General features: G+C 45.1%; 1 protein-coding gene across 2 annotated transcripts in view; it reads left to right on the top strand.

The window, feature by feature from the left end:
• Positions 1–25108, top strand: part of PFKM (phosphofructokinase, muscle) — a 43333-nt gene that overhangs the window by 11006 nt on the left and 7219 nt on the right. Inside the window, exons 1-12 of one of the 2 annotated variants that reach the window (XM_061416309.1) lie at positions 7748–7837; positions 10922–11011; positions 17854–17927; positions 18747–18824; positions 20446–20635; positions 20855–21020; positions 21728–21772; positions 22181–22289; positions 22404–22499; positions 22733–22825; positions 23365–23490; positions 24596–24660. In XM_061416309.1, the coding sequence (XP_061272293.1) occupies positions 10930–11011; positions 17854–17927; positions 18747–18824; positions 20446–20635; positions 20855–21020; positions 21728–21772; positions 22181–22289; positions 22404–22499; positions 22733–22825; positions 23365–23490; positions 24596–24660 (1124 nt within the window). In that variant the 5' untranslated portion in view covers positions 7748–7837; positions 10922–10929. Of the gene's footprint in view, positions 1–7747; positions 7838–10921; positions 11012–17853; positions 17928–18746; positions 18825–20445; positions 20636–20854; positions 21021–21727; positions 21773–22180; positions 22290–22403; positions 22500–22732; positions 22826–23364; positions 23491–24595; positions 24661–25108 lie in introns of those variants that run through there. The other variant, XM_061416308.1, reaches the window with a different exon arrangement.

Genomic DNA, 25108 nt, shown 5'->3' with positions numbered 1-25108 from the left:
CCGAAGGGTAGGAAAGCCTGAACTGTAATTGACAAATTGCTGGAGTCTCAGTGCAGACAACTCTAGGAGTTAAAAACTATAGGAAGATCCAGTCAAAGGGGTGCCCTCACAATATTGTGAGATTTACTCCCAGGAGTTTGACCAGATTCACACAGTAAGTATCAGAGAAAAATCTGGTTGGGCTTCCAGCAGGGGGAAGAGAAGAGGAACCATTCTGAACTAAACCAGAGTATTACGAGTTTTAGCTTGTATTTCTCACCTCAAGACAAGCCAATAAATTGAGAGGCGAGTTGATGTGGCAAGGAGTAACAGCTTTATTTGGAAAGCCAGAAGACTGAGAAGATGGTGAATTAGTGTCCCCAAGAAAACATCTTCCCTTAGTTAGAATTCTGGCTTCTTTCTATAGTAAAAGGAGGGTAAATTCTAGTTTCCTACATACATTAGTTTCTACCTTGCTGTAACCATTCACAAGTGGGCCTGGTCAGGAGGTTTCATGTGAGCTAAACAAAGGTATATTGGCGTAACATTTATTACACAGGAGGCAGAGTTTTCAGAGATGGGCCATTATGTATGCTAAGTCTCTTCAGTTGTGTCCGACTCTGTGCGACCCCATAGACGGCAGCCCACTAGGCTCCCCCGTCCCTGGGATTCTCCAGGCAAGAACACTGGAGTGGGTTGCCATTTCCTTCTCCAATGCATGAAAGTGAAAAGTGAAAGTGAAGTCTGTGTCTGACTCTTTGAGACCCCATGGACTGCAGCCCACCAGGCTCCTCTGTCCATGGGATTTTCCAGGCAAGAGTACTGGAGTGGGGTGCCATTGCCTTCTGTATAATTTAAGCCTATAGACAACATCCCTATAGTGAGTAACTTGTAGCAAAAGCAATAGAATACAAAAGTTAAAAGAAACATCCAATATGGAGTCAGATTTGTTCTTCCCTGTTACAAGAACACTTTGTTCTTAATAAGGCCTGCCTTCAGGAGAAACTAGTTAACCAAAGCCTAGCTTACCAGAGTAAGTTATCAGAGTCTAACTGATCCGAGGAAGGGTAATACCGAAATCCAGCCCACTCTAGCTGTCCTATTCCATCTAAGGCGGGCAGGGAGGAAAAAAAAAAATCCGAGAAACACTTGTGAAATTCGTAGTCCAGAGGCATAGGCACCGTAAAAGGCTGAAATCTAATCACAGGACTATAGAATGCTTTCCCTCCCCAACACCTCACCACTGCATTATTAAGGCCTATTTACAGCACTTTCTTTTACCCAGTATGTCATGTCTGGCTACCAAGAAAAAATTATAAGGCATATAAAAAGGAAAAAAACAGTGTGAAGAGACAGCAAACATCAGCACTAAACATGGCAGGGATGTTAGAATCATCAGACCAGGAATTTTAAACACCTATGATTAATGTGCTAAGGGTCCTGGTGGATAAAATATCAATAGACGGCAAGTAGGAACAGACAAGCAATACAAGCAGAGAGATGGAAATCTTAAGAAAGGGACAAAAAGAAATGCTATAAATGAAAACCCCTGTAATGGAAGTGGAAAATGCCTTTGATGGACTTCTTAGTAGACTGGGCATGGCTAAAGGAAGGTCTCTGGGCCAGAGGATATATCAATATAATCCTCAAAAATTGAAAAACAAAGCAAGTAAGACTGGAAAAAAACCAACAGAATATTGAAGGACTGTGGTACAACTACACCAGATGTAACATATACATAATAGGAATACCAAAAGAAAAGGAAGGAAGAGAAGAATTATTTGAAACATTAAAGACTGAGGATTTTCCCAAACTAATGTCAGACATTAAATTACATACCTGGGAAGCTCATAGAACACCAAACAAGCTAAAGGCCAAACAAAAACACCCCTATACCTAGGCATATCATTTTCAATTACAGAAAATTGAAAATAAAATTCCTGAAAGGGGGAAAAAGCACCATACTTATAGAAGAACAAAGATAAGAATTATATCTGACTTCTCCACAGAGACCATACAAATAAGAGAGTGACATGCATGCTCAGTCACTTCAGTCATGTCCAACTCCTTGCGACCCCATGGACTGTAGCCTGCCAGGCTCCTCTGTCCATTGGATTCTCCAGGCAAGAATACTGTAGTGGGTTGCCATGCCCTCCTAACCCAGGGATTGAATCTGTGTCTTTTAAGTCTCCTGCATTGGCAGGCGGGTTCTTTACCACTACTGCCACCTAGTGGAGTAAATATTTTAAATGTTAAGAGAGACACCCTCCCCTCCCCCCGCCCCCACCACCAATCTACAATTCTGTACCCTGTGAAATTATCCTTCAAAAGTGAAGGAGATATATGTGAGACAGCAAAAGAGACACATATGTGAAGAACAGACTTTTGGACTCTGTGGGAGAAGGCAAGGGTGGGATGATTTGAGAGAATAGCATTGAAACATGTATATTACCACATGTGAAATAGATCGCCAGTCCAGGTTTGATGCATGAGACAGGGTGCTCAGGGCTGGTGCACTGGGATGACCCTGAGGGATGGGATGGGGAGGGAGGTGGGTGGGGGTTTCAGGATGGGGAACACATGTACACCCATGGCTGATCCGTGTCAGTGTATGGCAGAAACCACTACAATATTGTAATTAGCCTCCAATTAAAATAAATTAATTTTTAAAAAGTAAAGGAGAAATAAAGATTTTAAGGGGATGAGATGATTGGATAGCATCACCAACTCAATGGACATGAGTTTGATCAAGCTCTGGGAGATGGTGAAGGACAGAGAAGCCTGGTGTGCTGCAGTCCATGAGGTTGCAGAGTCAGACATGACTGACAGGACAGTCATGACAGACATGACTGAGTGACTGAACAACAGCAACAGTAAAACCAAATTGAGGGAATTTTTTTGCCCATAGACCTGCCTTGCCAGAAATGTTAAAAGCAGTTCTTCAGAGAGAAGAAAAATAATATAGGTCAGAAACTCAGATCTGTTTAAAGAAGAGCATCAAAGAAGGAATAAGTGAAGATAGAACAAAACCTTTCATTTTTCTTAATGGATCTAACAGCAATTTGTTCAAAATAATAGCCACAGTATATTCACTTATGTACGCGTATGTGCTTATCATGGGCTTCCCAGGTGGCGCTAGTGGTAAAGAACCCGCCTGCGCCTGCCAATGCAGGAGACATAAGGGACAAGGGTTCAGTCTCTGGATTGGGAAGATCCCCTGGAGAAGGGCATGGCAATCCACTCCAGTACTCTTGCCTGGGGAATCCCATGGACAGAGGAGCCTGGCAGGCTACAGTCCATGGGGTTGCGAAGAGTTGGACACAACTGAAGTGACTTAGCATGCATGCACCCATGTGTTTATCATACATATGCTTATTTATGTTTATATATAAGTAAAATAAATGACAGAAATGATACAAGGGATGGGAGGAAGGAATTAGGCTTATTTTGTTGTTATAGGTATTCATATGACTTGTGAAATGACATAGTGTTATTTGAAAGTGGACTAGAATTAGTTGCAAATGTATGTTGCAAATTCTAGGGCAACCACTAAAAAAAAGTAGAAAGGTATTACTGCTATGCTAAGAAAGGAGGGAAAAATAGAGTCACATAAAATACTCCATTAAAACCACAAAAGGCAGAAAAAGAGTGGAAGACAAAATAGAAACAAAAAACAAGGACAACAAATAGAAAATTGTAATGAATATGGTATATATTAATCCAATACTCATTTTGAATGTCAGTGGTCTAAATGTACCAACTGAAAGATATATTGTCAAAAGTTGATCTGAAAACGTGACCCAACTGTGTTGTCCACAAAAAACCCACTTTAAATATAAAGCTATTTATAGATAAAAAGTAAATGGATGAGAAGAATATTCCATGCTAGCACTAATCAAAAGAAAGCAGGGATGGTTGTATTAATTTTAGACATGGCAGAGTTCAAAGAAAAGTTAACAGGGATGAAGATGGGCATTACCTAATGATAAAGGGGTCAATTCTCCAAGAAGATCCAGTTCTTAATGTGTATGTGCCTAACAACACAACATCTAACTACGTGGGGCAAAGACTGATAGAACTAAAAGGAGAAATAGATGAATTAACTATCACAATTAGAGACTTCAACATCTTTCTCTCAGAAGTGGACAGATACAGCATACAGAAAATATGGACATCAGTGATCTCAACGCCATCAGTGAACTGAATAGTATTGATTTCAGCAATTTGTCCAACAATAGCTGAATATAAATTTTTCTCAAGGTGACTTGATTCACCCATGCATTCATTCATACATACATGATAACATATTCATCATGACAGACCACATTCTGGGCTATAAAAAACATCTTAACTAATTTAAAAGAACAAATTATATAATTGCTGCTTTCAGATCACAGTGGAATTAAACTAGAAATCAGTAACAGAAAGATAACTGGAAAATGCCCCAATACTTAGAGGTTAAACAACACAAATCTAAGTAACATTTTAGTCAAAGAAGAAATCCCAAGATAAATTTAAATATATTTTAAACTAAATAAAATTAAAAGCACAATTTATTAAAATTTGTCAGATGCAGAGAAAGCAGTGCTTAGAAGGAAATTTATAACATTGTGTGGATATATCAGAAAAGCAAGTGATCTAAATCTCATAGTATCCTAAGTTTCCATCTTACGAAATTAGGAGAAGAACAAATTAAATCCAAAGTACTCAGACAAAAAAAAATTAGAACAAATCAATAAAATTGAAGACAAAAAAATCAATAGAGAAAATGTAACTAAAGCTAGTTTTTAAAAAAGGTCAATAAAGTTAATAAATCTCTGGATAGGTTAACTAAGAAAAAAAAAAAAAGAACACAAATTGCTAATGCCCAAAATGAAGGAGGGGACATTGCTACAGATCCCATGAAAATTAAAAGGATGATAAAGGAATACTACGAACAATTCTGTGCCCACAAATTTGGTAACCTATGTCAAATGGACCAATCCCTTGAAAGATACAATCTGCCAACATTCACACAAGGAGAAATAGATGATTTGAATAGGTCTGTATTAAAGAAATGGAATTAATAATAACCTTTTCATGTACTTATCGTTTGTATATTTTCTTTAGATATATGTCTTTTCAAATGCTTGCCCATTTTTCTTTGTTACTATCACAACTTTATTTGATATTTCATTGAACAGAATATATTTTTTGAAATTAATAGACTTTGTTAGAGCAGTTTTAGACTTAACAGAAAACTGAGCAGATTGCACAGTTCCCATATATCCTGGCTGTTTTCTGCTCAGTTTCTCCTATTATTAACATCCTGCATTGGTGTGGTACATTTGTTACAATAGATGAACCAGTATTGATGCATTATTATTGACTAAAGTCCATACTTGACATTAGGGTTTACACTTTGTGTTTTATGATTCTGTAACTTTTGACAAATGCGTAATGTCATGTATCCTCCATTATAGCATCATACAGAATAGTTTCACTGCCAAAAACATCCCTTGAGTTCCGCCTATCTATTGCTCCATCTCTACTCTGAACCCTCGGCAACCACTGATCTTTTCACTGTCTTTATAGTTTCACCTTGTCCAGAATGTCATATAGTTGGAATCACATAGTATGCAGTATTTTCAGACTAGTTTCTTTCACTAAGCAGTATGTTTTAAGATTCCTCCATGTCTTTTTCTTGGCTTTGTAGGTCATTTTGTTTTATTGCCTTATTTGATGGATGAACCACAGTTTGTTGGAGAAGGCAATGGCACCCCACTCCAGTACTCTTGCCTGGAAAATCCCATGGATGGAGGAGCCTGGTGGGCTGCAGTCCATGGGGTCTCAAAGAGTCAGACACAGACTTCACTTTCACTTTTCACTTTCATGCATTGGAGAAGGAAATGGCAACCCACTCCAGTGTTCTTGCCTGGAGAATCCCAGAGACAGGGGAGCCTGGTGGGCTGCCGTTTATGGGGTCGCACAGAGTCGGACACGACTGAAGCGACTTAGCAGCAGCAGCAGCAGCAGCCACAGTTTGTTTATCCATTTACCTTTGGAGGGACATTTTGGTTGCTTCCAGTTCCTGGCAATTTTGAACAAAGTTGCTATTAAACATTTATGTGCGGGGTTTTATATAGGTATAGTTTTCAACTCACTTAAATACCTCAGAATATGATTGCTGGATCATATGGTAATGCTATATTTAGCTTTGTAAGAAACTGCCAAAGTATCTTTAAAAGTGACTATACCATTTTACATTTGTATCAACAAAGAGTTCTTGTTGCTTCACATTCTTGTCAGTATTTGGTACTATCAAGTTTTCGTTCTAATAGATGGTAGTGGTCTCTCTGTTTTAATTTGCAGTGCCTAATGACATGATTTTGAGCATCATTTCATATGCTTATTTGCCATCCATCATCTTTGGTGAGCTATCTGTTAAGATCTTTTGCCCATTTTTAAATTGGTTTATTATCTTTTTATGGTTGGGTTGCAAGAGTTATATATTCTCAATACCTGGTCCTTTATCAGATATATGATTTGCAAATATTTTCTCCCATTCTATGGGTTGTCTTTTCACTTTTTTGATGGCAACATTTGCAGAAAGTTAATTTTGTGTAGTCATGTGTTTTTATCCTATGACTTGCATTGGCACTTGCACTGTTATTGTTTGCAGTATGTGCAGATGCAGAAACAAAAGTAAGCAAGAGGCGGGGCAGTAAAAACAGCAAGGAGATGAGAGATGGCTGTGGAGAGGGGTTGAAACAAGGCATGGGTGGAGCAGTGGAAAGAGTAAAGAGGAACTGGGTAAAAGGATGCACCTCTTCCTCAAGTAGTACTTGATCCATGTTCCCAGGATGGATTCTTCTTGCTTTGTAGCCCAACAGATACGATTGCCTCACTCTCAGAATCCTGCATCCCCTTCTATTGCAGGCTTGAGAATGAGGCTGTCAAGGCAGGGTTCTTGCCTCTTAGTTTAGCGACTAAACAACGAAAACAACTCTCATTCCTCGCTAGGTTCCCTGTATTTTCTCTGAGAAAGGTATGTAAATACAAAAGGGGTTTTTGACGTCCCTCATGAGTTTGAGGAAGCTCCGGGAGATAGTGAAGGACAGGGAAGCCTAACGGGCTGCGGTCCATGGCGTCGCAGAGTCAGACCCGACTGAGCGACTGAACAACTACATAGAATATGTCAATACCAGTGATCAATGTTCCTCAAGGGCAGGGATTCGGCTCAGACGGTAATGAATCTGACTGCAGTGCAGGAGACTCGGGTTCAATCCCTGGGTCGGGAAGATCCCCTGGAGGAAATGGCAACCCACTCCAGTATTCTTGCCTGGAGAAGTTCATGGACAGAGGCTACAGTCCATGGGGTCGCAAAAAGTCGGACACGACTGGACGACTAACACTTAACAAAGTGACAGAGGTGGGAGACAGTCGACAGGGCCAGAGAGGGAGGCTTATTTTTAGTTGCGGAGGATGTTTGAATGCAGAAAAGCCCCAGCTAGGAAAACTGTCTCTGAGGACAACAAGGGGAGGAACTAAATAAATTCTGGCTCCCACTGTGTACCGGAGCTGATGGCTCCCGAGCTGGATGTGGGAACCCTTTGGGGAGCGGAGAAACTAAGCCCCTGTCACGTTTGTGCTGTGTTCTTAAGGGGGAGGGGGAAGGGGGAAGGGGAGGAGAAAGGCGAGCAGAAGCGGGAGGAGCCTCGCGGCCCGCATCAGCTTAGTGGAGGATGAAAAGCCTCTCCTCTTTCCCCTCCCCGGCTGCCTCCACCTGGCTCCTCCCAGTGTTCGCCAAGCTCCCCTCCCCCTTTCCCCAAGGACAATCTGCAAAGAAGCCCTGGCGGAGGAGAGCTAAGACTCTAAGGCAAGAGGGGCCCTTGGGTAAAGAGCGAGGGGGATAGCCGAGAGCGAGCGAGGTGGGAATGAACGTGCTGGGAGTTGGCGGTGGGAGAGCAGAAGGGAGCAGACAGGGAAAGAAGAGGTGGTGCGGCATCAGAAGGAGGAGCTGAGGGGGGATGGGTGACGAATCCTAGCCCCTCGACTCGTCTCCCTGGCGTGCACACCCTGTCTCTGCCTGGGAATCAGGGATGGGTGGGTGGTGCTCCGACCTAGTAGCTCTCGGCAGCCTGACTCCTGCCCTGGCACTCATCCAATTCAAGTCAGCGCTCCTAGGATGCTGCCTCTCCTGTATTTCTACCTCCCTCGTGCTTTTCTGCGCACCTGAGATTTTATATATAGGTTTCAACATATCTGTTTCTACATGTGTGTCACTGTTGATCCATTTATTTATGACTCTGCTTGTATATCTGTGTCTTGTGCCTCTATAACAATTTTAGAGATGCAACAGAAGAATTTGAGCTGTTTTTTTTTGCAGGTCAGCACTCCCCACCTTCCCCCCGTTTATGATGCATTCTCTCCGTCACTGAAGCCTCTGTGGGTGGAAGATCCCTGTATGGATTTCTATCAGGGATGAGCTCCCAGAGTGAATAAGCAGAGGAAAACTCAGGGAAAAAGGGATTGGCACAGTACTCAAACGTTTTGTTCTTTTCTTTCCAAAATTTTGCCTTCCTATTTGCAGCAACCACTTAGGCTTTCTATTCTTGAGAACTGCAGAAATTTGCACATGAACACTCATTAAATAGGAGAGTGTCTCTATTCTTGTGTGTTTGTGTTCCTCTCACTATTTGTTGCTATGTGCTTTCTTAAGTCCTGTTTGTATCTGTATGTGTTAGAAGTAGAAGGAATATGTATCCAAGCATATTTAAATTTTTTTCTATATTTGTGTGCCTCTCCAGTTGTCAGTTCACTGATGTGCACAGGCTTCGGTAGGCTGTGGGAAGCTTTAACAAATGAAAATGATCCCCCCAACCCCCAGGAGCTTTCAGTCTAGTTAGGGAAAATGACTTTAGCAATCTTTAGCCCAGGTATCTGCAAACTTTTTCTTTTGAAGGCCAGATAGTAAATGTTTTAGGGTCTCTGTTGCAATAATCTACTCTGCTCTTGTAGCACAAAAGCAGCCATAGATAATTACCAAAAGAATGTGAGTGGTATGAGCACTGAAAACTGAATTTCATATAAGTTTTATATGTGATGAAATTGCTTTTTCAACCACTCAAAATGTAAAAACTTTTCTTAGTTTGCTGCCTTACAAAGACATTGGAAGGGTTCAATTTGGCTCCTGGGCTGTAGTTTGCTGACTCCTTATTTAGCCCAACTTTTTCAACACATAAGAAGCAACTAAAATATCACATAAAGCAATAATTCAGTGCTAAGCGGGTGATCTGGTTTCAGAAACACTATGTGATTTGAGGAGGTTCAGAAAGAAGTACTCCTTGACCTGTGGTAATCAGTGAAGGCTTAATAGGTTTAACAGGAATGTGACTAGGACAGGCCTTAAATAATGGAGTAGGATATTGATCTGTGGAAAGAGCCAGGATAGCCTTCCACACAAGTGATGCAATGTGCACAGGCACAGAAGTGGGGAGGAACAAAGTGATGTTTAGATGTTAATGGAGCAGAAAATTTGCAGGAGCCAAGGTTGGAGCTCCAGGCAAGAGTTAGGTCATGGAAGCTTTGAATGCAACCCAAGAAGTTTGGGTTTATCTGTCAGTACTGATTATATGCAGCATATTTGTGAACCTGTGTTTGTTAACAACACTACGTATGTTTGTGTATGTTTTCTTCATGAGTGTCTCATTGCATGTATTTTCTTGGCTTGTGTATGGATTTATATGTGGATGTGACCTGTGTATTTATCAGCAGCTACCCTGATTGTCCCAGGGTTCACATCTGAAACATGAGCTGTACTTAAAGGTCATCAGCTTCTGATCGTGTGAATGAATCCTCTCTCCACTGAGGCCTCAGAGGCCTATGACCTTCCCTTGGAGGTTTATTTGGTGTCTGAAATAGAGTGGAGAAGGGAAGCACAAGCAGAGGGAGACCAGCTATTGAAGAAAACAATTCAGATGGAAAGAGGCCATGAGGACAGAAAAGGAGGATAAAGGAAGATAATAAGAAGGAGAATAATAGGGTTTGGTAACTGTTTTGATTCTTGAGATTAAAGAGGAGATAAATTTTAAAAATAACAGCGGTTGGTTAGCCTGGATAACTGGGAAAGTGATGATTCAGTTGGCAGTTTTATGGATGCGAAAGTATGTCTTGTATTTTCCTTTGAGAGAGATAAGTCCTAAAGACAAAAATATGAAGGTGTTCACATGTTATGTGTACATATTCATGTCTCTGTGGCAGTGATTTTGTGTTACTCTTCGCATTTGGTAGTGTTTAGTGTGAGGGGCAAGGCCTGAAGATAAAGGATCAAGAGATGCATAGGAGGCAGAGACCCTGAGAGGGATGGGAAAAGCCAGAGAAAGTCCCTCACCATTCCGAAGCCTGAACCATTATTTTGCCCAAGCTCCAGTGTGCCTGTATAACCTGGAACTCCCGTTCCAACTTAGCCCATTTCCATAACACCCAACTCAAATCTTAACCAAAACCCAACCTACTGTTGTTTTTCTGTTTCTGTTTTGTTGGTTCGAAGTGCCCTAAGCCTCATTTGATTCCTGTCCTCTGCAATAGCCCTTCCCTTCATTAAAAGAGAGGATTCTGTGAAGCTAACTTAACTTTTCTCCTTTCTCATTTCTGTTCAGTCACCCACCCTTCTCCTTGACCTTAGCTTCTTCTCCAAATAGGCTCCAGTTGGGGTGGGAGGGATTAGCTAGGACTTTTGCGGTCTTAGGCTTGATTTCTGTGACATTTCAGCCTGTCATTCTGCGAGGGTGTGGTTCTTTTCTGGAAGAAGTCCAAAGATCCTAGGCTGCAAACCTCAGACTCAGTATAGTGGGACAGCCTGACTGTGAGGTGGCTCTAGCCAGTCTAACAGAGCCATCTTCCAAGCTCATAGCAGCCTCAATCCTGTTGTATCCTAACTGGCCATTCTTTTGAATTCTAGAGTGGATCATGACCCATGAGCACCATGCAGCCAAAACCCTGGGAATCGGCAAAGCCATCGCCGTGTTAACCTCTGGTGGCGATGCCCAAGGTAAGGAAGAGGGCCCAGCTTGGGGAGAGGGCCTGGCTGGGAGGCCCTGCAAAACCCACAAAAACCATAGTTGGGAGGCCCCCTTGAATTTCTTAACCCCCTCAGCCTTAGCCTGTAGAACAGAACTATCCTCCTTAAGATCCTCCTGCTGTGCATTTACACAGGGACCTGGGGCTTCCCCAAAATCTCTGTTAGGTCTAAGTCCACACGTGCTTTTGGATTTCACTTGCTCTACTTTTTTTTTTTTTTGAACTGTTTATTTTATATTGGGTTATAGCCAATTCACAATGTTGTGATAGTTTTGGGCGGGGAACAGAGGCACTCAGCCATACATATACATGTATCCATTCCCCCCTGAACTTACTTAGGTCTTCATAAAGCTTCTTTCCAAGTTTCTCTGAAGATCTGGGACAATTTGGGTCCTTCGGTACTCAGAAAACTGGTGTTTTCTCAAGCAGGATTGGAAAGGAGACTAAAAAGAGATAAAATTGTTGAGAAGGCAGTAGGTGGATTCACTTCAAGTACATTGGAAATGTTGGGAAAAGGAGGGGATTTGGAGCTGGTATTTGATGGGCTCTAGCAAATCTTCAGGAGCCAACTCTGGTGTCAGGGCTCCTGTGTGGACCAGGGTCAGGCGCCTCACTCTCACAACACGTTTCCTTCTCCTAGGCGCACGCACGTCCACGTCATTCTGCCGTTCTGTTTTCTCTGACCTCTCCTGCTCTTCCATTCTTTTAACCCTTAAACAAACAGGAAAAGCAGCAGTTAATCAGTACATACCAAAGGTTGTGGAGGGTGGGTGGGGGGCGGCAGGCGGAAGAAAGCTAAGTCCTTTGGCTTGAGTCCAGGAGACCTGAGAGTCAGAACTGTCAGGTATATGGAAAGATGAAGAGAGAAAGAAGGGGATCTCAGCTGGCCTCCCCTTCCCTCTGCACCTCTCTTCCCTTGGGTTTTTAAACACCCACTTTGTATAGAGCCCTGTCTTGTGTGTTGTGGAGACGCTGATTTCCTTTGGGAACTGTAATTTAATGAGGAAAGATGTCATATGTTATTAAAATTCTTAATAAATAACATAATAACATAAATAACAATAATCAAGTGTGTCTTAGCCCACTTATCCTACTTAGCCCACTCTATCCTTATTCTTAGGATAGAATCCACTTATGTATTGAAATGGTAGGTCTTGGTTGGACTAACCAGGGAAGGCTTCGTGGAAAAGATAGATTTCGAGAAACTGAATTCTTCATTCAAGTAAAGTGCGTAAATCGGTGCATGATGCAGTAAATACAACACCAATTCAATAAAAAGTGAATTGTTGAGCATCTGCTGTGTGCCAGACAGGATGGGAGACGCTACGCCTTCATCAGTGAAAGATTCACCCATCGTCTTTGTTCTTATGACTCTTCTAACTAGTATGTTAGTAAAGCTAGACTTTAAGTATATTTTAAACTAATGTTTAATTATAATTGTGATATCTGTTATGAACAGGAAAACAGAGGAAGGAGGCAAGAGGCCTGAGTTTAGGAATAGTAGCCAGATTAGGAACACAGACCTGGTTTCTGTTGCTTCTCTCTCCTCTCCTGGAAAGAATCTCATATTAGTACTGAGTTCCTCAACATAAACTCTGAATATTGGTCCTAAAACCTTGGTAGGGTGGCCTGTGGAACTGGATTGTCAGATTAGGGGAACAAGAGCCTGCTAAAAATCCAGATGAGGTCCACAGAGTTATGAATTTATGAAGAAGCAGAGCTTTCTGGAGAGGGAAGGAGGTTTAAAAAAAAGAAGTCTAGGGTTTAACATGGATCCAAGAGCAGCAGAGCCCTTACAGCTTCTGATCCTGAGCAGAGAGACCCTCATTCTAGAGACAGGCACAGTGTACCCAGGGACATATCCCACTGCAAAGCCGTATAACATCTCAGGTGCGTGTTAGTAGGGACAGAGAGTGGTAGGATAGAATCTTGGGAGGAAGGAAGCGAAACAGCAAACTCAAAGTAGATTTGAGAGGTCCCAACTGAAAGGTCCCAAGTGAAACATTTTGAACAAATGTTTAATTATAATTGCTCAAACGTTTAATTATAACAGCTCAAATGCAGAAGTGGCCTGCCTGGAGATAGGTTTGTGGGGCCCTCATTCTCCCAGGGAGAGGCACAGGAAGGTTTTTCCCTAGAGGCTGTAGGCCACATGGCAGAGAGAGGTCAGCTCTATAAGATCCAGAGGCGCCTCAGCTCTGTTGTTCCCTGACCTTAGCAAGGTTGCTGCTGCTGAGTTGCTTCAGTTGCGTCTGACTCTTTGTGACTCTATGGACTGTAGCTCACCAGACTCCTCTGTCCATGGGATTCTCCAGGCAAGAATACTGGAGTGGGTTGCCTTGCCCTTCTCCAGGGGATCTTCCCAACACAGGGATCAAACCCACGTCTCTTAGGTCTCCTGCATTGGCAGCCAGGTTCTTTACCACTAGCGCCACTATTAGCAAGGCTAATAGCATCTTAAAATAGAAGAGGGGCCAAGAATCAGACATCCTGAACTCAGAAACTGGGCTGATTAGATGCCAGATCCTAACCCCCTTTCCAGCCCAGAAGTGGTCCCAATCTGCCTGAAACCACACTACATTTGGGCTAATGAAATGGGCATATTCTGCTGGAAAGGACCTTAGTCACCTGCTCTATCCCTCTGTCCTCAGACAGGCAGTCTATTCCAAAAGCATATTTATCCTATTTTTAAAGGTTCGTTGGAATAGGATTCTATTTCCTCTCCATAGCTGTTCTAGGATTTACAACTTTTAATTATGTAGCCGTCAGAAAGTATAATTATATCTAACAAACGTTTGCTCCTCATGTCCTTTTTTTTCTTATTCAAAGTTCAGTTAAGGTGGAAAGAAAAATTTTAGCAAAAAGGTAGTGACCAAGTCATTTATTTGTTTTCTCCTATCTCATGTCATAGACCCATCCCCTGTAGTCCTCCCTACAGCCTCTTCCCAACAGGCTGTAATTGGAGACTCCAAAGTACGTGCTTCTGATGCTCTCCAGAGTCCCTCGTGGCTGTGCCCAGAGTACCCCTGAGTGGTGCCTGTAATCTTATCCGTCGTCTTGCTTCTAATAAGGTAGACAGCTGCTCATGGAGGGTTATTTAGGGCAACATGGAACAGCCAAGGACTGGCCTGGGACCAGAACAGGCCGGTGACATTAAGTAGGAGAGCCCAAAGCATTACTGGGACTTTCTAGTATAATCTATACAGCCCAGTCTGTGACTTCTAGGGAACTAAGGGTACAGAGGCACAAAAGTGGTCTTAAAACTTGATTTCTAGGAAACACTCAGATATCCAGTTCTGAGGCAGGGAGGATGACCTCTGAAAGTTGGTATGGTAAAAAGGCAGAGGGAGGAGAAAGGAGAATCTTCTTCTCTTGTGGGATTTTTCTTCTGCCCAAGAGACTTAGATGTTTCTTGCCCACCATCTATTGTTTGTTTTACACTTAAAACCTTTGAAGTGATTTGTTTTCCTTTAATTTTTTTCTCCCCTACCCTTCCTCAGCTCAGGAGCAGGAAAGAGCATTCCAACCTATACATTTCAGAAAAATATTTTTTCCTTCTTTTGTAAGATTACAGATTTATACTCCTCCAGGTATCCAAAAGAGAATCCCACAGGCCTTGGGAAAGTCTAGAGAATAAACAGTAGTTTCGTATTTGTCCTGATTTTTAAAAATTGGATTTATTCATTTTTCCTAAAGCACTGATGGCTTTCCCTTGACTCTGACTTTATGTTTTTTTAATACACACAGGCTTTTCCTAAAGCTTCTGGGAAGGCCTCTCCCTTCATGGATTTTTTCACTTTTGATTCCTTCAAGTCCATCAGATAGATGTCTAGACTTTGCCTTGGTGATGTAATAAGTATGTTTTGACATCAGTGCTATCCAGTGACCTCTTGTTGGCAAGCCCAACCTTCCAGTTCTCATCTCGGATCAATTATCAGACACCTACGTCAGAGTTCCCACTTTTGAAACTGTCCCCTTTGGCTTCTAAGATGTTGCTGAGTCCTGGTTCTCCTCCTGTCTTTCTTGCTGCTCCTTATTCCTTCAACACTGGTGTCCCTCAGGGTTCCATTCTTTGCCTCTTTCCCTTCTAATTTTACCTGTTTTCTCGAGACGGTCTTCCAGGTCTGCATGGATGACCCACAAGAACTTCAAACTCAGTACATCCAGATATGACTATATCATCCCCACCCTGATCTTCCCAAACCCAAACCCACCTCTGCTCAGCTAACTGCACAGTTTTCCCTGGGGCCTAAGGCAGTCATGGAGCATATCCTCCTTCCTTTCCAACACCTTGAAATCTAATCATGTACTGATTAGATGGAAGTCCCATTGCTTCTGTTTCCTAGGTTCTCCTGCCCAGTCTCTGTTCCGTCCCAAATGCCCAGGCGAGGCCCGATTGTTCTTGTCACTGCAGCTAGGCAGCCATCTAATTCTAGTGTTCCCTCTTTCCAGTCTGTCTTCCGCATCGCTGCTAGAGTGATCTTTCTGATCCACAGAGCTCATTATGTCCCTCCGCTCTTCAAAGATTCCCCATTGACTATAACTTTTATGTTTTTTAAGTTACAGACCTCTTTAAGAATCAATGAATGCTGTGGACCTTCTCTCAGAAGAAATGCCCTTGCCCACAAAGCTTTTCATACAGTTTCTTGGGATTCATGGATTCCCTGAAACCATCACCCATGGATCCCCGGTCAAACCCCAGCTTCCAGAATAAAAATTAGCCTTCCCTCAATGGGCACACAGGCCCCTGCCCCGCTGCACAGCTTCATCTCTCTATAGTTTTCCAGTTTATTCTTTATAGTACAGAGTTATGTAAGGCTACTCCTTGACCCTCAATGTTATTTGTGCTATTCCTCCTGCCTATAACACTGTCCCCAGATTCGTCCATCTGACCAAAAGATTTGAAAGGAAATTATCCTTTAGGTCTCAGGACAAATGCAGTCTTTTCTGTATCACCTTCCCTGACTTCCTCCTGGTGTCATAGATGCTTCTTCTCCTCATCCCCATTGCACTTTGTACAAATCCCCTCCATAAGGATCCAAATTAGAACCATACTATAATTTCTCCCGTGTTTTTTTTTTTTAATTTTTAATTTTTTGGCCTTGCTAAGCAGCTGTGAAATCTTAGTTTCACAACTAGGATTCATGCCCCCTGCAGTGCAAGCACAGAATCTTAACCCCTGGACCACCAGCAAAGTCCCTCTCCCCTTGTCTTGAGGACCATTCCCAAGTCCTTTATCTTTGTATCCCTAGACACTCTGTCATACCCTGATGCATCTTTCCCAGTGCCTGCATAGAGTTAGGAACATGAGAGGTATTTAATAAATATTTGTTAAGTAAGTAAATAGTAAGGCATTAAGTTTGATTTGAAGCTTAAAGCCATGTAAAACCAACTTTTGTCGACCTGCAAACAAACAAACCTGAAAAATAGATATTCTGGCCTTTTTGATTCTATTCAGTTCCAGATAGCTTTGGATTATGCAATAGTTCATGATGGGTTTTAGCCTGCTGCTGCAGATTTTTCCAATTACTGGCTTCTCGAGTGCTTACTGGTATTTCTCCAGGCAGGTTAAGGACCACATGAATAGATTTTAGGTTGAAACAAAAATGTGTAATGTGTACAGGGCTACCTGAGGGAGGGTGATTAAGTGGTTCACAAGAAGTTGATCTGTCATGGCATCACTCTAAGCCCTTCCTTACATTATAAGGTACGACAGGGTAACCAAGATGAAGATCCAGGAATGTCTCACCAGTGAGACTGCTGGGCACTAGCAATGGCATTGTTTCTACTGTGGTTGTCTGCACCACCCTGCGTTGTATGTTGTGACAGGTCAGCTCCCCCTGTACTCTTGGAAGACAGGGTTCTTGTCATTGAGCAGCTGCTAGGAGAAGGATGGTACTCACAGACGAGGATGCGGGAAAGGCTCTCCCCTCTGTTTCAGGCCTAGTTGCTTCTCCCAGTGGAAACAGTAATTTACAGCGTGCTGTTTGGGTTCGTCATACACATGCCACACACACGTCACAGGAGAAGATCAGCACGGGAGAAGGAGAGCATAGAGTCTCCACTAATTGTGCCTGCACACTTGGTCACAGCCTCTTCTGGTAGTTTGGGAGCCAGAGGATCTCATTGCGTGGTGCACACTGGAACACACACCAACGCAACAACACTAAAAAGCTGTGTATGTGTAGGGACTGGGAGGATCCACCAGCCAGTAATGGACATGCTCATGAATAGCTTGCAAAGGGTCAGGTCACTGAGCCCAGAGTCATGTCTTTGTCCTGAGAAGCCTATACAAGCCAGATGCCAGATTCACTGCAGAAGACGAGGAAAAGCCTGGTGTAGCCATTGGGATTAGCATGGAGGTCAGCAGTGTTGGTTTAGACATTTCAGATTTGGATTAAAAGCTGACCTCATCCTCGCTCTGTAACCTCGACCTATTTGAGCTTCAGTTTCCAAGTCTAAAATGGAGGCAACTCCCAGGTTGTGGGAAGGATTAAATGAGTTGATGATTGACAAGCATCTAGCAGCATCTAACCCCACAAAAAGCATGCAAGATGCTCATTCCCCAGGTTGCCCTGGCATGGAAACGTTTTAGGAAAGATGGAATTTTGGGAGGTTGGGGAGGTGAATGGAGGTAAGTTGTGTAATGTTAACATTGAGTGAAGTAATTCAGGGTTAATGGGGACCACAGAAGACTTGGATGAGGGGATTATAGATTCAGAGAAAAGCCTTGGAAAAAGACTGACTCAGGTCTTAGAGCCCAGGGCTACTTTTCTTAGGAGTAACTTCTCTCTGACTCTTTCCTCCTCGCAGGTATGAATGCTGCTGTCAGGGCTGTGGTTCGTGTTGGCATCTATACTGGTGCCCGTGTCTTCTTTGTCCATGAGGTTGGTTCTCTGCTCTGATCCCCATCACTCTTTGTTTTTCACTCCCTCTCCCCACCCTCTCTCCTTATCGCCTGGTTACGTGTCTAATTGCTCTTGATTCTGTGTCCCCAAGAATCACTCCTTCCCACTCTGGGCTCCAGTAATGATGGTGGGGCCCAGAGATCTGCAGACCAGATCCTCGTTTTGCCTGCTCAATTTAAAGTAAGAAGTAATTCCGCCTTCCCTTCAGCTCCCCCCAAACAGAGAGGGAAGCTGAAACAACTTAGTATTTCACATCCAGAGTCAGAGCCTCAGGAGGATGAGTCTGTTTCTGCGGTTGTCTTACTTTCCAGGGTTCTAACTCCTCCTTGCTTCCCTCTTCTCCTTTTGCACTCATCCTTTGCCCACTCTTCTTTTCTTAACGTCTGTCTCCCTTTCTTCTCTGTCGCCCTTTCTCTGAAGTGTTATCGTCTCTTTTCAAGTCACGTTTCTCTCCTTTCTCCTTCTAACATCCCCTTCTTTTTTTCCTCTTTTGCTGGTTATCAAAACCATCTGTCATCTAGTTCCCCTGGGAGGAAATGGGATGAGCCATAAATAAGAGAAATTGAGATTAAATGTTAGGAAGGGCATCCTGATGTTTCAAGAATGAGAGAAACTAGAAGAGTGTATTGGAACAACTGATGTCTCCTGCCTTGGACTGTGTTTTTCTCAGGAGCACCCAGGCATCAGTAATGGGAGGTGACTTGATTCTCAGGGAACCTCTTCCCAGGGATCCTGTCTTAATCCTGGGGGTTTGGGGGAAGCCTAGCAGAGGCTGAATGGATGTAATGTATCCTACAGGGTTATCAAGGCCTGGTAGATGGTGGAGATAACATCCGGGAAGCCACATGGGAGAGTGTCTCGATGATGCTTCAGCTGGTATGTTCCAGAGGGCTCTGTCCCCTGTTTGTGCTGTCCTTGTCTCACCCCATTTGGGTGGGGCTCATGGTTTCCTGAATTCCCTGCGATGTGGCTTAGTAGGAAGGGTTTCTATGACCAAAGAGGGGCTACATTTACCCTTTACTCTTTGCATTTAAAAACATCACCCTGGTTTCCTAGGGCAGGATGTAGGGTTCGGATGTGATCACAGGACGCTTTGTTCTTTATAGAAAGGTCATAGGTAAGATTTGAGGAGCTGGCATGTAATGGGTCCTGCTCTGGGGTCATGGGGAAGGTCAGGCCCTGAAAATAACCTCATCAGGGGACTGGAGCCGGAGCCAGAAGTAGAGCTGAAGTTTGCCAGTGCTCATGTTATGATGATGAGGTGACCTGAAACCAAACCTTTTAAGGAAGGAAGGAACTGGGATAGCCTTTTAGAGTTAAAAAAAAAAACCCTAAGATGATCTTGATTGTATCCAGAGCCCCTTTTGCTACTTTCTCTAAGTCATTCTATACCCATTTTCTGATTTACTGAAAAATCTACACATTACATTTGTGTTCTCATTCTTTACCTCAATCCCCTAAAAAAAATCCATGAGGAGAAACAATGAACAGCACTTAGTGAAGATTTAAACAGGCAATGGCACCTCCCTAAAGTAGTCTGAGAATGAGCCAAAATTCTGCATCAATACCCACGAAGGCATGGATGCCCAGAGTTCATATGATTTGTGAAAACCCTGGGTGTGCTCTCCTCTCTTGGGGTGTGTACAAGCTCCTGGGAGTTTAGGGCTTTCCCTACTCAGAGCTGTTTTTTCTGTGAACTCCTGGGTCTTGGGGGTCCTCCCACTGGCACACAGATCTCCAGGCGCAAAGGGGAAAGGACTGGCAGTGCTTGGCCCCTGCTGAAGTCACTGCTGCTGCTGCTTACATGTCTAAGATGAGAAAGATGGAGATCATTTTAGAAGCCTACATATATGTGGGTATTCCCTAGGTCTCTTTAGGACGGTCACCATGACAAAGCCTTCAGTGGCATAGGCCCACCTTAACCATCTTCTAAGAGGTGTAGCAGAACGTGGGAATGTGGGAATGACCCCGCAATGCCTCAGCCAGCACCATCTCACCTTTCTTTAGAAGGGACTAGTGGGGGAAAAAAATCTCAGTGAACTACAGGGAGGTGAAAAACAGGGAAAGTTCCATGTAGGCTCATGCAAATCAAGCTGAAAATCAAGATAAAGTGAATAACTTTGAATGCAGTCAAGCTAGCTAGGCAAATGAAATAGAAATGTGTCAAAGGCAATTGAGACTCACATGTCTTCCACTAATGGCTAAGCTTGTACAATTATATGCCCTTAGACAACAGACTTAAACATCAGTATTCATGATTCTGGAGTTTGAAACTCATGTGAGTTTCATTAACCCTTTTCATGAAGAATAAAACTTTAAAACCACACACACACACACACACACACACACACACACATGAAGGGGCCAGTGACTCTTCAGGATGTCAGGGGACTTCCTAGGGAGCCATGTGGTGATGTTGGGATGGGGGAATCCTAGCCTGTTGAGCCCAAATTTGGCCTTGTCACCTGGGGAGCTGACTCCCACCTCTTCCCCAAAGGGAGGCACGGTGATTGGAAGCGCCCGGTGCAAGGACTTTCGGGAACGGGAAGGCCGGCTCCGAGCTGCCCACAACCTGGTGAAACGTGGGATCACCAACCTGTGTGTCATTGGGGGAGATGGCAGCCTGACTGGGGCCGACACCTTCCGCTCTGAGTGGAGTGACTTGTTGAGTGACCTCCAGAAATCAGGTGAGCGCTGCTCTGTCAGTGTGGTTTCTGCGCATGTGCACACCACGCCCCTCCTCTCGCGGGAGAAAGTTGTTGCCCAGACCCAGAGGCAGTCTTTGCCCTCCTCTTTCTGCCATTGTTGACAATTGCCATGGACTGCAGCCCCTGCCCTCTCCAGGCACCTGCTCCCTGGCACTGGGGACCTCACCCAGGGCCCCCTGCTTTGCTTCCCCTCATCAGGCAAGATTACAGCAGAGGAGGCTACCAAGTCCAGCTACCTGAACATCGTGGGGCTGGTTGGCTCAATTGACAATGACTTCTGTGGCACTGATATGACCATTGGCACCGACTCTGCCCTGCACCGGATCATAGAGATTGTAGATGCCATCACTACTACCGCTCAGAGGTGGGGGCCCAGGAGGAAGCAGCGTGGGAGGATGGAGCTGGAATAGATCAGCTGGCTGAGTACTAGAAAAGATGAAAGTGCTTGAGCTGTGATACTATTGTGATCAGTTTTCTGGGGACTAGAACACTGTTTTTAACTAAGAATTATCCCTGGAGCACTGAATTTTACTGCTCCATACCATAAGACTCGCCTCTGGCCACTGTCTACCCACACGTGTTGCTCTGCAGGCTTTAATACCTGTGGGATCTCCTAAATGACTAAGACAATTTCAGGGCCCCCCCAAACCTTTCCAGCCATATCACAGAGATCGTAGAGGCCATCATGCCACAGGTCAGATGGGAGGGACTCAGGGGAGGCAGTGCAGGAGAATGGGGATACAGAGGGGTGGCAGTCTCCCAAGGGCAATCCTGGAGGATTCCAGGTCAGTCGAGTCCTCTCTCCACTTCTTTTCCCTTTGCCCTCTCCCTTTCTGGTCCCTCCTTCCCAGACACAGTGCCTCAGTACTGACACCAGTACTGACACCATCAGGCCTGGGAAGGACACCCTGTGGCTAAAGCGATTCCCCTGGGTCTTCCAGGTCTCTCAAAAGAAGGCCCACAGCATAAACATACATTGAGGATAGGTTCCTGGGCCGCGATGTGGGTGGTGGCCCGCAGGTCTGGCCATAGGAACATCTGGACTGTGTGAGCCCTGTGTCTCTCTTGCAGCCACCAGAGGACCTTTGTGTTGGAGGTGATGGGCCGGCACTGTGGGTAAGACTGCCCCACCATCTTAACTCGTTTATTCCGTGTACAAGCAGTAGCCCTTTCCTCTTCTCCGGGGACCCGGGGGGCTCCCTGTGGGGGCGGATCAGGAGGTGTACACACTTCCCTCGGTGTGGCCACCTTTCCTCATCCGCACCCACTTCCCTTACACACTGTACACATACAGTGTGAAAGAGCAGACAGTGTTCTGAGATTGGGAGCCACCGGGGCAGGTGAGTGTGAATAGAAGGGCCTCTTGAGGGGCAGAAGCTCACTGAGCAGCTGTCTCACCCCAAGAGTGAAACAGGAGCTCCGCAGACCTTCCACCTCCAATGGCACTAGGTGGCCTTGTCGGGAATGGGGTCGTCTGGCTGCGATCTGTAGCTCCTGCCGTGACACTACTGGCTCTCATCTCAGATACCTGGCCCTTGTCACTTCCCTCTCCTGTGGGGCCGACTGGGTCTTTATTCCCGAGTGTCCACCAGATGACGACTGGGAGGAACACCTTTGTCGCCGGCTCAGCGAGGTACTGGCACTTTGTCTTGCCCTTTGAAAATCCCCTTGCCCTGTTCTGCTGCAGATGGCTTTCCTGTCCATCAGTTTTATGACACTGACCGTTTTGCACTTTTTTCTCAACCAGACAAGGAACCGTGGTTCTCGTCTCAACATCATCATCGTAGCTGAGGGTGCGATTGACAAGAATGGGAAACCAATCACCTCTGAAGACATCAAAAACGTTAGTATGGATGGAGCCAGAGGGGCCGTGACACCTTACCGGCCCCAGGCCCGTTCCCCAGTAGTTTCCGAGTCTCCCCTTAGTTCTTGTGCACATCTCTCCCCAGGTGTCCGGCCCCCTGGTTTCCTCCCACCCAGGAATCATTACAAGATAAGAGGCTGAGTCATCCTTGATTTATTTGGGTCCCTGCTTGATTCCTCTCCTTGACTCTGCATCTCTCTCTGTCCCTTCAGCTGGTGGTTAAGCGTCTGGGATATGACACCCGGGTCACCGTCTTGGGGCACGTGCAGCGGGGTGGGACACCGTCGGCCTTTGACAGAATCCTGGTAAGTCATGGGGCTCTGTGGAACCCTCAACTTGCTGTCCTTCCCAGCACAGGGGCTTCAACCATTGCTCACACCACTCCGTCACCAGCTACTGGACCGCAGTGGGCCTTGACTCATTGCCATATGCTCAAGAGGTCTCTTTTGCTGCAAAAAATGATGGGGGACGCTAGGCTTCACTAGGGTCGAATATCTTACAGCCTGAGTGAAAGATTAAGATCTAACCTTAGACACTGCTTGTACCCCCATCCTACTTTCATCAAGAAGGGACTCTTACTCAGCCCCAGTAATTCTCTTGATAACTATAGTGGATATGGTTCCCTGGAACCAGGAAGAATCCTTGGGGGCTCTTCTGGCAAAAGGAGGAAGCATCATCAAGCTTTAGATGAAATGTGGGTCAGAAGGTAAAGCCCAATGAGTTCTTGGCTATAGTCCTTAAATGTGGAACTCAGCTCGTGATTTGGAAAGGGCCTTGGATGACCAGGTCCTCCAGGCTGAGACCAGAGGGGAGGCTTGGACCAGAACGGCTTTGCTTCCTGCAGGGCAGCAGGATGGGTGTGGAAGCAGTAATGGCACTTTTGGAGGGGACCCCGGACACCCCAGCCTGTGTGGTGAGCCTCTCTGGTAACCAGGCTGTGCGCCTGCCCCTCATGGAGTGTGTCCAGGTGGTGAGTAGTGACCCCAACCCACCTTCCTACTAGCCCCAGCCCCTATCCGTGTGAGATCTGAGTGGGAGAGAGAGCAGCTCCTGGGGCTGCCAAGGCGGGTGCAGGTGGGGAGGCTGTGTGCCACAGGAAGGAACATGAGGGAAAGGCACTCAGGGGGCTCTGTGCAGGAGCTGTCCCCTCTCCAAGCCTCAGTTTCCCCATCTGACAGATGTTCCTAAAGAAGATGCAGCCTGCTACATCCTACTTAATGAGACCCAATATCTCCTAAAACCCACTCGCAGGAGACATGCTTCTCTCTCCAAACCTATTAAAAGCAGGGAAATATTATCAAGGTCTGGCTGGATAGCTCATCCCTCACTCTGATTTCTCTCTTGAACCATCATGAGGTTACTGATAAGTATTCACCTTGAGCATGAGTGTAAGGATTGGAGAGAAGATGTGTAAGTGGTCTGGAGGATGCTGAGTGCTCAGGAAATATGGCTCTAATTATAGAGGAATCGCTCCTTTGATACCACAGAGCAGATGCAGTGGCTGGGAGCTGAGGTGTCAGGTTGCCTCTCAGGCCTGGCTCCCCAGCTCCTGGATGCTTCTCTCTGAGACTCCGAAGTCCTAATGACTTACAGGCCAGACAAGCTCCAGCCTCGCCTGGAACTGTATCTCTGAAAGCCCCCCCAGCTAAAGCACTGGCTCACAGAGCAGAAAGCGGTGGAAGCATGGGGCAGGGATCAGACTTTCTTCCTAAGTGGTCATCTGCAGATGACCAGTCTTAATTTTCTTATTAACTTAGAGGCCACCGTGAGGCTGGAGCCCTGGGTGTAGAATGGAGGGAGATGCTGTGTTATTTGTGTGTGCTCTGCCATCCTGCACATCTTCTAGTAAATAGAGCCTAGATTTAGCCCTTTTCTTCTGCTGCTCGTTACTCAGAAAATTAAGGAAAAACACTGACGTTTCTCCTTCTGTGAAAGTGTGTCGGGGCGGGGGTGGGTGGGTCCTGGATGGGCAGGGTCCAGTCACCAGCCCAGAGCCGGGCAGAATCTCAGTGTGGGATGGGAAGGAACCCAGCTGTGTGCGGAACCCTGGCCTGAGTGTTGCCCTTCTCCCTCAGACCAAGGACGTGACCAGGGCCATGGATGAAAGGAGATTCGATGAGGCCTTGAAGCTGAGGGGCCGGTGAGGAGATGACCAGGAATTCACTAGCCACAGAAATCAGACATCAGAATGAAGCCAGAAATCGATGTAGCACAGACCCAAAATAGGAGCTTCTGTTTTCTTCTCTTCTTATTGTCTGTGCAACAGTTTCTTCCCAAAGAGAACTAATTGTGAGATGGCCAGGAGGCTTGGTTCACTCCCAGGATTCTTTCCCTGGCCTTAGCTTTTCACAGTTTGTTATTGCTGTATGTGGACCCAGCTAGATCATGAGGGTCTCTAGGCAAGGTGAGGGTGGTGCTCAGGGGTGTTTGGTAAGTTTATGGCCTCTTTATACCCACCTGCTCCCACGCCCCACCAATCCTTGCTCAGGCTCCGCTTCTGTCCTTGGAGGCTTGCCCTGTGGAACTTCAAGCTGGTTTATACCCACCCGCCCCCCGCCCCCAATCCCTGCTCAGGCTCCACTCATGTC

The sequence above is a fragment of the Bos javanicus genome, chromosome 5 (assembly GCF_032452875.1).
Source record: "Bos javanicus breed banteng chromosome 5, ARS-OSU_banteng_1.0, whole genome shotgun sequence".
In the NCBI taxonomy this organism is placed as follows: domain Eukaryota; kingdom Metazoa; phylum Chordata; class Mammalia; order Artiodactyla; family Bovidae; genus Bos; species Bos javanicus.
Note: the sequence above shows the minus strand (reverse complement) of the source record. Positions and strands in the feature narration are given on the sequence as shown.